This window comes from Zalophus californianus, chromosome 9 (assembly GCF_009762305.2).
Source record: "Zalophus californianus isolate mZalCal1 chromosome 9, mZalCal1.pri.v2, whole genome shotgun sequence".
Classification (NCBI taxonomy): Eukaryota; Metazoa; Chordata; class Mammalia; order Carnivora; family Otariidae; genus Zalophus; species Zalophus californianus.
The window spans coordinates 129987923-130000193 of record NC_045603.1 but is presented as its reverse complement, the minus strand read 5'-3'; the positions used below and the strand labels follow the sequence as shown (position 1 = coordinate 130000193).

At 47.6% G+C, this 12271-nt stretch overlaps 1 protein-coding gene across 11 annotated transcripts in view; it reads left to right on the top strand.

The window, feature by feature from the left end:
* The window catches only part of CELF2 (CUGBP Elav-like family member 2), a 797242-nt gene that overhangs the window by 638339 nt on the left and 146632 nt on the right, over positions 1 to 12271 (top strand). For 10 of the 11 annotated variants that reach the window (XM_027593429.2, XM_027593422.2, XM_027593424.2 and 7 more), the window contains one exon: positions 2914 to 3110. In XM_027593429.2, coding sequence (XP_027449230.1) covers positions 2933 to 3110 — 178 coding nt within the window. In that variant the 5' untranslated portion in view covers positions 2914 to 2932. Of the gene's footprint in view, positions 1 to 2455; positions 2730 to 2913; positions 3111 to 12271 lie in introns of those variants that run through there. The other variant, XM_027593428.2, reaches the window with a different exon arrangement.

The following is a 12271-nucleotide window of genomic DNA, read 5'->3' as shown; positions in this document are numbered from 1 at the left end:
ACCTCACACAGTATCTGGCATGTATGTCCTCACTAAAGAATAGGCATTACTATTTAGGATATGAATTGTGTTTGAGTCTCCACTATGAAAAATTGGGGATTGAAAAGAAGACTTATAATCGTCACTCATTCCGAGTGCATCACAATTGCAAAGACGCGATTTAACAGTAGAAAAAGCCAACGCTTCTTAGACACTTACTCTGAGCTATGTTCTGTAGCCGGCACCCGACTCTGTGACAAGGCATCTGTCACTCCCATTTTACAGATGAAGAGTTTAAGCCCAGAGTGGCACAGTTTGGAAGGGCTGGCCCCGGAATTCAGAGTCCATGCCCCGAGCCCTGACGGCCCGCTGCCTCAGGATGATCAGCGGTCTTGCAGGCATCTCTGCAGGATGGCTGATGGGGAAGGGTTATAAATATGCACCTACCAACATAAAGAGCAAACGCATGAGGCGCGAGCCCTCTTGTCTGCTTCCCTTCCTTTGGGCACCTTGGTGAGTATTTTTTGAGGAAACGAAAAAGGGCCCTCACGGGGAAGGCAATTATGGGAGGTTTGCTCTAAGTTCAGGCATGAGGACTGGGATACCGTCCCCTAACGCCTCCATTGTATTAACTGTGCTCTGTAGAGCCAAGATGCAAGAGCCCCATTTTTGGAACTTCCGTTCCCTGTTAGCCGAGACCTGTGGCACTGCCTTCCTCTTTTCATCCTAGCTGGTTGTCAGCAGCAGTAACCACAGCCCTTCCTGTCCCAGAAATACATCTTGCCACACTCCCTGCTCTCAACGAGCTGTGAGCACGACATTCTGTTCTGCGTGGGGCTTTGCCACCTCCACTGTGCCAGAATCAGCTCGGTGGGGTTACAGCGTTCACTGAATTTGCACAGGGTGATTTGTGAAGAAGTATAGGTGCCTAAGAACAAGATAAACGATCAACCTCTACCATAAACAAGCGTCACATTGCACCTAAATTGTTGAAAGATTTTGCACTCAAAATTTTATTCAGCAGAACATTTTTTATAACAATAAGGTTGATTAGAGAAAGCTCTGAAAGTGCTTCAAGTTAGACAGGCTGATTGTTTATCTCAAGAATAAAAAAAAAAGAATTTAAGTGGTAAACTAGGGGGAATGAGAAGAAGTGGAAATTGGAGCCAGGACCTAGTAAAGAGTATTTGCCATCATTTTCCTCTCGGGATTAAATTGAATTCAGGATTTCTGCTTTCTGCAGGCTTTTTGTTTGTCTTTTAGCCATCACCCAGGGTCTTTTTTTATCCGGGGCTCAGGGCAACCCTAGCTAGGTCCACAGCAGACTAGAGGTGCTCTGGTGGTCCTTGATTATGGGCTTTAACCTAATAAGGAACCCTGCTTAAGATCCTTGAATATCTTCTAATTATTACCCCCAGGCTACGGGGAAATAACACCTGCCATTTGCAGGGAAGTTTTAGTCCATGTGGCCCCTTTCTGACCTTTCTGCCTCCTGAGCTGGGGGCTAGCCCATGGTCATGGAAGTGGCTTTGTAGGTACTATATCTGCAGGGTTTGCACTTGCTTAGGTGCATTTTATTTTCACAGGGTGGGATGTTAAATCAAGAACACAGCACTGCAAATGAATGCTGCTCAGGGCATTCAGTCTTGTCACTTGGCAGAGTAGGTGGCTTTAGGGTGCATTAAGGAGTGTTGGGAGGAATGAAGAAGGTAGGGGATTTTGCTTTACTGTTTATTGCAGCTCAAATAGGAGGGATCCAAATTTTTAAAAAAATGAATGTCTTCATCATCATATAACATGATGTTGACTAGAATGGCAGAATTCTAAATGAGAGCGTTCTGTCTTCCAAATGAGGGTTTTGGAAAACAGCATTAAAGAAGATTGATATGTAAAAGCTTATGGTCTCGCTCTTTGTATCAGCCCCAAATATTTACTGAAGCTAAGAGAAGAAAAGGCAGACTTTCCTCTTTTCTCTCCCAAACGTGTGATTGTTTAGAACTCAAGTACAACATCTGGAAGTCAGATATACAGAGAGCAATTTATGGAGTGTGAAAGATTTGAAATATTCAGTGTCCTTTAGTGGGAACTCAACTTTCTGGGGCTGCATTTTTTTTTCCGGCACAAAGCAGGCATTTCTGAGATCGCCTTTGCCTCTCTGAATTAAACCCTTTGTGCCTGGATCCCATAAACAATGTGCTTTTTAAACGGGAGCCCCCGCCCCGCCCCGGTCCTTTTCTCCAGCGTGGGCAGCCAATCCGCCGCGCCGAGCTACACTGCTGGAGCACTTTCCATTCTGAGCAGCAACAACGTACTAATTTGATGCACACATGGATGCCTCGCGCACTCTGCAAATTCATCACCAGCATCTTGCATTAGTCATCTGACGGACTGCCAAGTGTTTCATTTTCTTTTCATGTGACTTTATTATTACCACCTCTCCTGTCTTCCAAATAAACCTCCAAAAGGCGGGGCGGGGGGTGGGGCGGCGGCAGAGAATCCAGCAGAAATCCAGCCCTGCCCTTCTTTGCACACGAGAGCCAGTGTGGGGCTGATAACGCTGCGGATGCGTTGGTGGCAGCCTTGCAGAGCGAGACCTGCACTTAACTTGCAGCTGCCTCCCGAGCCGGGCTTCAAGATGTCCACGCCCCGGGTGACAGCCGGCAGGGCGCTGCCCTGTGCTCGGGCGGCGATGCTGAATAGCAGCCTGCAGTGAGAGCCCGCAGCCGCTGCCGCCGCGGAGCAACCTAATGGTGCCTGTGCTTTGTTTTAGTTCATCAAATTTCTACGACTCATTAGGCACTTTGCCCCGTGCTCCTCTTCCTTCTCCTTCCGCCTCCCCGCCCCCGCCCCCACCCCCACCCCCATCCCCATTCTTTTTCTTCCTGTCCCTCACCGTGCAGCCCTAACTCTGGCTCCCGGTTCCCTTTTTGACAGTAACGGCACAACCAACAAGATGAACGGCGCTTTGGATCACTCAGACCAACCAGACCCAGATGCCATTAAGATGTTTGTCGGACAGATCCCCCGGTCCTGGTCGGAAAAGGAGCTGAAAGAACTTTTTGAGCCTTACGGAGCCGTCTACCAGATCAACGTCCTCCGGGACCGGAGTCAGAACCCTCCCCAGAGTAAAGGTACAGACCGCTGGGGGGACGCGCGCGGTTGAGGGGGGGGAGGGGAGGGCGCAGGGCACGCAGTCGGGGGGCGCCGGGGGAGGGGGCCGCAGGCCCGGCGGGGCTGCCCGCGGGAGGGAGGACCACGAGGGGAGCCGCCGCCGCCGCCCCGGTGCTCCGGCCAGCCCGGCTCCTCCCCGCTCCGGCACCCGCGCCCCCGCCCGCCCGCCTGCCCGCCCGCCCGCTGGACAGGTGGACCGAGCCGGCCCGGGACGCGCAGGAGGGAGGAGCGGCGGGAGCGCGCGGCCGCGCCTCTGTCCAGGCGCGTGATTGCTCTCCCGAGGTCACTTCCTCGGCAGCGCAGGCTCCTCTCGGGTGGAGTGGATGCCTCTCTAAGGAACCGTGTTTCTCAGCCTTGCGTTGCAGGAGCTAACTCTTTCTCCCCCTGCCTTCCGCGTTATTGCCCGTGCAATTACAATTGCATTTTACTTTTCCATCGCCTGTGGGGACCCTGAAATGCCTCCCGAACAGTTAGTGTGGTGATACTGGTGTAAGGAAGAAAGGGTACACTTTTTAAGAGGGACATTAATTCTTGGGGTTTAGATGGGGATCATTAAGTGAAATGTGCCTTTTCGGGCGGGAAGAAGCACCCTAGTGGCCTGAAATAGCACACCTTCAAAAATGCTTGTGGTTTACGCCCTTACCAGTGGTAGGATTCAAGTGTACAATCTGGTGGTTTTTACTGCCTCCATTTTAAGACGAGGGTGATGGGGAGAGGGGGTTTCAGTTATTAAAGTAGAGACCAGAAAGCTCGTTACCGGCTGGAAGCTTCCGTGTATTGGAATTGTCCTTTGCAAGCTCTGTGCAAACTAAATTTAAAAAATACCTTCTCTGCTGCTACCATTTGGTCTTTGTCGATGTTGTAACCTTGCTTTCGTATTTTTGTTCTTTCTGTTCTTGATGTCTTGGGCTGTCTACCCAGGGCTCCCCTGTCTTTTTAGTGGCTCTTGCACTTTCTTTTTCTCTGCACCTTGGAATTTGGGTCTGCCCTATTATTTTATTTCTCCGTTGCCTCTCAGGAGAGGTCCTGCAAACTCATTGTTTGGCTTTGAACATACATATCCTTGAGTTGAACACATGAACGTTAGCACACACTTTTCTCTGAGCCTCTTTCTTACTGTCAAGGTGAAGGGAGAGGAGTAAATCATTGTTGAGACTGATGCTCTGTGACTCTGAGAAATGGTGGGCCACCTCACGTTCTCTCTAGTTGCTGCGGTCTGATAGCACTTTGGGAAACCTTTGAAGAATTTTAAAGCCAGTACTCATTTTGAAAGGGTGAACGGACATGCCTTCAGATTATGTTCCTAGGACTCCCGTTCTCTGTCTCAAGACGTGTAACACCAAGAGTGTTCTCCAAATAGCTTACGTGGAATTTTGTCCCCACAAACTCGATTGTCCCATAATTTGAAAAAAAAAAATCACATATCTAAAATTCAGTAGCATTTAAAATGTCACAAATTGGGGCAATGTTGAGAAGTTTGTCGATAATATTCCTGAATTATTTACCTTCATGTGTCCCAAATGGAGAAGACTAGAATTGGTTTTAATATTTAATTTTTGTAGTATCCTATCGAGGAAAGACAATACAGTGCACCAGACTAGAGCTAAAAGGTCAGCAAATAAGGGCCATCCTGCATCTAGAATGACACCCACGGAGAACCAGGCCAGGGGCAGTAAGCGAGTGTTTGGGAGCTTTAGCCATAGTACATCCCAGTCTAGGAAAACATGCCTCCAAATTTGTTTATCAGCATTTTTCAGGATGACCTCTGACACATGTGATCAAAGCTCATTTCTTTTGTTGCCTGATTACTTGCATTTTATTTTACACAGAGCTTGTATTAGCCAGAAGACCCTCCTTTCAATCATGAAAGTGTGCATGCTCTAGTTCTTCTGCCATTTTCTCTTTTTAACCCAGTGTTCCACTGAGCACTGTCTTGACCAGGCTGTGTTTGAGACTATACATTTTGTTGACCTCATTCACTAGGTCTTACAACTAACCTCATTTAAATAGTTTGCATAAGCCCAGAGTCTTGGGGGGAGGCACGAGGAGGGAACGAACTTTTGTGAGCACGTATGCTATGCACCAGGCCCTGTTTTAGGAGTCATTTCTTTCAGTTCTTGCCGAAATCCTGACAGTAGGTGATGTTTGTCACATTTTACGGATGAGGAAATGGAGGCTCTGTGGAAGTTAAGCAACAGTCCAGGGGGGCCCAGCTAGTAAGTCAGAATTTGAACACGGTGCTCTGTCTTCACGCGCTGTACCGCCATGTGCTCACCTCAGGGAAAGGAGGCCACACACCATCTTTGTTCTGCTCCATGTCAGGGTGTGGGTCAGAGGCCTTCTCCTGTACCTCAGTGCTCCCCAGATGAAAGGAAGGACTTCTGCCCTTCACGAGCAAGGTTGATTTGGTCCTTGGCTTTGTGTTTGGTTTTCATGCTCATGGGCTTAGATCGTACATCATTCCAACTCATGGTACCATGGGAGAGAATTTACAGATGAAATCGTTAAAATCTTACCTTTGGAAATATAGGTCAATTCCCATTACTGTAGACTCCAAATCTCACATCAAATATTGCTTGAAGTACGTGGGCTGTCAGCCAAAGCTTGAAAGGATTTTTGTTATACAGATATCTCTGTTGTAACGGTATTTGTTGTGATGGGATTTGAGCTGCATAATGACATTCCCTTCGGAGGATTACAGCCCTTAGCCACTTGCATCTAGAAGGCAGCAACCACAGCTTGTCTCTACCTCCTACCTGTGTGTGCCATGCGGTATTTTCCTGTGCACACGTGCAGTAGGACCCCACATTTGCATTGGTCCTGCCTCTGTCAGCAGAGTATGGTTGTCATGTTTTCCCAGGGCTGGTGGCAGAGCGTCGGATGACAGAATTTTCTACTAAACATGGTCTAAATGATCTAAGTAGGGCTCTTGGAGTAGTCTTGATTCATTCCCCCACTGACATGAGTGGTTCCAAGGAAAGAGACAAAATCAGGTTATTACCCAATCCAGGTGAATTAGGTTTTTCTCTCATTGTGCACCTGATGTTCCTAGGTCTTGAGGCATAAAAACTTTCTTCTATATTTTTAAAGCGTCCTCTAAGAGACCCTAAACTGTCTGTGCCTTCTCCCTATTAATGTATGTGTTGGCTAGGCAGAGTCTGCAACTCTGGGGAATCCAGCTCAGTGAACTGTCCCATCTACCAGGACTCATGGAGACGATGCTTCATTCCGTAGTTATTGGTTGAGTCTGTGGGTGGTGAGAAATACCACCTAGTAGTTAAGAGCATGGGTTTTGAAGTCAGGCAAGCCTAAATTCTGTTTCTGGCTCTACCACTCCTTGGGTGTCCGTCTGCCTTGGGCATGTTACCTGATCTCCTCTGAGGATGGAGGCTCTCCTCCTAGGGCTGCTGAGGTGAAGTTGTATGCTTTGCACAGAGCCGAAAGGTGGTAGGAGCTTGTGTGGCGATGGGTACTATTATAGCCACTGTTACCATCACTGTCCCCAATCTAATAGGGGCCATGGGGCCAGAGCACAGGTAACTATAATACTGAAGACCGTGGGAAAAGGATAAGAAAGAGAGGAGCCTGTTTGACCTCTGGAAGTTCGGGGAGGGAAGGAATACTTAGCAGCTGTGGAGACGGGAAGACATGGCATCTTTTCCAAATCTCAAAAGAGAAAAATAGGATTTCAATAAGTAAAGACAGTGTTGAGCATTACAAGTGGACGGACCGGCCTGATTTCGGGCAGGGAGGTGAGAAAGTGCAGGCCAGGTTCTGGGAGCTATGAGTCCTGCCAGAGTTCAAAGGAAATGTGAAGTCCATGAAATGACAAGGCAGAGGGGAAGGTCGCGAGATCTGGAAAGAGAGGCTGGAGCCACTTCGTAGAAGGCCTTCGTTCTCAGGCTAGAGTCTTAGAATTTGATTGGAGAGACAGTGGAGGGTCTGTGAAGGCCCTGGCAGCCAGGGGAACAGAGCCCAGGAGACTGGGGCGGGCGGTGTGTTGGCCGACGTGCACGGGGCCTGAACAGAGATGCCGGTGGCCGTGGCCGTGGCCGCGGAGAAGGCGCGTCCTGAGTGACACAGACATGATGGTGGTGGGAAGAAGGGAGGCTTGATAACTCAGCTGAGGTGGGGATGAGCAGGAGGCCTTGGCCTTCACTGGGAGGCGTGGGAGAGCAGTCAGCAGTGGAGGGAACGGGAGGAGGAGGAAGTTCACTTCTGATCCCGTTGAGTCTGAGGTGCCACAGTAACGCCAAGAAGGATGTGGGCCACGCAAAGCCGCTGGCTTTGGTGGTCGGGAGGGCGTGAGAGCGTTTCCGAAGGTAGAGGCCACGGGATAGTGTAGGTTTACATGTGGGGCTGTGAGTAGAGACTGCCCTTTCTAGTAGGCTGGCCATTTTTTTTTTTTTTTTTTTTTTAAGAAAATAATAGAAAGGTGAAGCAAAAGGACATACTGAAAGCACAAGAAAGACAGGAATCAGGGTGTTTGAGGAGACCGAAAGAGTGGCTGAAGAGCCCATGGAAAAGGGTAGAAGGGAACCTCAGTGGAGACAGCAGAGCAGTTAGAAGGAAGTAGCAACAAGCACATTTCCGTCTCATGGAGGGAAGTAGACAATACAGATGCCCTCGTCTTCTCAGTAGACGGCCCATTCCTGAGGAGGCGGGTGGAACAGAAGTCATAAGGAGAAGGGAAAAGGTTTAAAACGACTGCTTTGGAAAATCCAACGCAAAAGAAGAGCAGGATTACTGAAGAGCAGGGAGGCCCCGTGACCCTGGGATGGTGAAGACTGGGGAGTAGGGCCCTGAGCCCAGACACGGGATCACCTGTTGCTGGAGAGGACCGAGACAGGTGCGGGAGAAGGTCAGGAAGGGTATCCGGCGTGTGAGAATGTTCCCAGAGACCCAAGGCAGGAAAGCTGATAAAGGCGGAGGAGTGGCGCTGGTCTGGGCTTGGCGATCGATCGTGACCGAGGCCCCGTGCGCGACGCGGCGGGTACAGCGGTGTGTTCATTGAGCCCAAGCTCAGAGCCTCTACGTGTTGGTGAATTGTGTCCCTCAGATCATTGCTCTCTTAATAGTTCTGTTCTCCTCGTAGCGGTACTCCGGGATCATAGCACCCTGAAAAGGTATACTCTGTCATGAACGCTAGTTACATTGTGCTAAGCTCAAGTGTTAAATATTATTACTGAGCGTTGTTAAGTTAAATGTTGTTATTCTGATTTTACAGGAAGGAAAGCTGAGGGGTCTGTGCTCAGTAACTAGAATGAAATCATTTAACATTTGAAATTGGACGATGGAACCAGGCCCTCGGTCCTGACCTCATGCCTCATTGATCATCCCTCCCTCCCTCCCTCCGCCCCTCCCTCCTTCTGCAACTTCTTACCCCAAAGAGAGCTAGAAACAGGAAGTGGCTTGTGTCGACTATATCACTACTTGCCACAGGCCTGAAGAACAAAACTTCCTTTTTTTCTTGAAATGTGCTCAGAGGTCGCGGCGGAAGGACTGTGTAGCTGCAGCTCTTCTAGCGCCTAGAGCCCAGAGTGTTCTGGGTGGAACAAAAATTAAATTCATGGCTCCTCTGGGAAGAGTTACTAAGTTTCCAAAGAGCAATTTCATAGTGGTTGTGGCGCTTGGTGGCATTTCATCTTCCTGATGGTCAGGCTGCAGCTAGGCTGGCTGGACAGCAGCTCGCCTCGCCTGACTCGACCCTTGTCCCTCCCGCACTGCTCTTCCACTAGGACGGACCATGATTCGCCCCTTCCCTTCCAGATGCCTCTCCTTCAGGCTGCAGGAATTCATTAGTAACATCAGAGTTTGGCCTCCTCTCCAGGAGAAGGATGAAAGGCACCAAAACCTAATCTTATTCATTTCAGAATTTGACAAGAGGACAGCCCCTTCACCCTCCCTGCCCCCCAGTCCAGAAGATTCCTCCGTGTTAGGGAAGAATGAGAGCAAGCTCCAGAACCTGTAAGAACTTAGAACTACATATTATCTCAAGCTCCTTCAGAGAATGCATCTCAGTTTCCTTTATCCTTACAGTAACAGTGTTACAAGCTACCTGTGGTTTGCATATTCAGGGAGAGGACAATGGTGCATGCTGCTGGTATAGTCTGAAGAGAGGAGCTGTCTTCTTGAACCTGAATCTTTAAAATGTGAAAGGCTTGCAGAGAACACCTTTGACCTTTTTATTGAAGGACTCCCATTGGAGGACTGGGGTGGGGGCATTTTCATGTTTCATGCCTCTCCTTTCTTCCTCAAAGAACTCTTGTCAGAAACTTCCCTTAAGTACCAGAAATGGACTTGGAACCGGTTTATTTAAGCGATGTCATCTCGAAATCCATAATTGAGAAAAAATTCAAAATGCAAAAAGATGAACCCATTTTACATTTCAGTGCACACAAGTAGGGATAGGATTTCTGCCCTAAATCTCTTGGAAACTAGGGTTACTGCCCTAGATTTTCTGGGACAGCCCCAGTTTGGGTAGTGCTGTCTCAGTGGCCCACAGGAAGGATCTTTCATCCTGAATTAATTTTACGTTAACAGAAATCACTGTGTAACTTCCTGTGACATCTCTTCATTGTTGGCTGACTGAGGTCCTACAGGATAAATGTAAAATGCAGTCAGAATTTTTATACTCATGCAGACAGGGATCCTTATCACGTGCCTGTGAGGGTGGGGTGGGGGGTTCAGTGGTTTTATCATATGGCTGTGTGAAAGATTTAACAATTCATTTTCTTAAACGGACTTCTAAATTATTTTGACTTCTACAGCCTGCACCCACAGCACTGATGGAGATAAATTAAGAAAAATGTTAAATTAGCCTCCTTTGGGTTCTAGTGAGAAGGAATCCTTTTAAATACCCCCTACTCTGATGCTGACACTGGACCATGCCTGTCTAGCCCAGCTCTGAATTTCTGTCACTTCTATCAAAGGGCAGCTTCTCCCCCGGCAGATAGTATCTGTCCTGGGCATATCTGATCCTTACATCTCATATGTATGTATGATGATGATCCATACATCATATATGATCCTTACATCTCTGGAGAGAAAAAGGAAGAAGAGGACGGAGGGAGCCACAGAGGACACACAGAGAGAGCCAATATCAAGGAAGAAAAGAAACTACTTAAGGCTGCTTCTAACCATTTTGTTTTCTTCTCCTCTGTCTGGGACATCAGCTGGTCCCCAGCCATATTGTCCCTGGTAGGTTTGCCTTTCTGGAATCAGTGTAGCAAGAGAATAAAGAAAAGAGACTCTGGATGAAAGGGAAATGGATTTTTTTGGTAGAAATTTACATGAAAAGTAAGCCCAGGGCTCCATGGCTTCTGTCTGTTGGGATCCGTCCAACACATGTTACAGGTTGACTAAAACAGCTAAATCTAGATGATCTCACAATTTGCATTTCCCATTGAGTGCATTTGTAGTTTGCCTGCCTAGAGATCTTATTTGCCTTTTTATTTGCCCCCAGCGAGATTTCTCCACATTAGACATGTTCTGCCATCGGTTACACAAGTGAACCACTCTGGCTTACCATACTGTGGGTCATTATGAAACCATCTTTGGAAATGAGAAGTCCAGGTTCCTGGCCAGAAAGAGAGTGCTTTCTTAGGGTGGTGCTGTCAGTTCTCTGAAACACGTATGCGTGGCTTGAGGGTTGGCATAGCATGACGTACCCTCCCTTCCTCACTTCCCCTCCAAAGACCCCAGATGATCAGGCAATCAGGTTGAAAGATTTGCTTTCTTCCTCCTTCAAGCATTGCTTCTAATTAGAATTTATTGTTAAACCGTAGTTAAGTTAGATTTTAGAGATGTTTAGAATGCTGGCATTAAAAATATAAATAAAGTCATTACATAGCTTGTGTGAAAAAGTGTATTGTCTTTAATCATCCCAACCACGGTGAAATGCACAATGCTGTTTGTACAGCTACAGCCCTTTTTCCTGTGTTCGTAGATTCTTTAGAGACTGAATCCTCTTCTTGGACACACGGCCCCAGATGCTAACAAGATTTAGGCGTGAGGTCTCGAGTTCTTTGTTCCTTGTCCAAACCTCACTGATCCTGAGATCATGCATTCACATGCTTTCTCTTCTCATATTGGCTAGCCCAAACGTCTTACAAGACCCGCTCTCCCTCCAGACATAAGTGTGCCAGGATGGGCCATTATGAATGAGTGCACAACAATCAGATGACCTTCAGGACCACTAGAGACTAAAAAGGGATGAAAAGAGAATTGGCCAAATGCGGGGGGGAGGGGGAGTAGAAGATAGGCTACATAATAGGACTTAGCAACAGATCGATAGGGGTTTTCATACTCTGGTAACAGAAATGACGGATGGTGGTCCCCTGGCTTTCTGGACACTTGGTCAGGAGAATTGGAAATGTTCTGACCCCTACTGTGAAATTCAGTGGAAAAATGAGACATTAGGTATCTCGGTGATACATGAGGTATCACACTAGAGGAATTTGCAATGAACTGGGCCAATTATACACATTAAAGAATTAGAGCCGGCCAGGGCGTGAGGGTATTGTCCAGTCTACTTTGGTGAGCACATGTGATGAGGAAGGAAACACACAATAAAGGTACCGTGGCCTGATGAATTACGGGGTACGTGGATTTCTCAAGGCCCGTAGACAGACACGGAGGTAGCAGCCTAGAAGCAGCTCTTGCTACAGCTGGAAAAGAGAGCTAGTTAGCTGAACAGGGCCAGGTTATAATGGTAAAAACTAATGGGTCTGGGAGAATGGGGGCGGCAATTGAGACACCACAGGAATAGGTATTAGGATCAATATTTTTTCACTCTCTATGTAAATTACTGAGAAAGATGCCCCTAATCCAGTTTCCACATTCTGGCATTAATTCAAATTGGAGAAACCCGATCAGAGAAATATACTTCGGACAGTGATCAGTTTGAAGAATAAAGAAATGTAATTTCTCTATTTCCATTAGGGGGATCATAAATTGGAATCAGAGATGAAATGAAGGATTGAAAGGGAGTATCCACTCATCACACTCCTTGATTGACCCAGAAGCTGATCATTATAAATATTTTGGGGTGTGGTAGACCTTAAGTCTATGGAGGATGAGTCCTGCAACCAGACACATACATGGCTAGGCTCTTGAATTG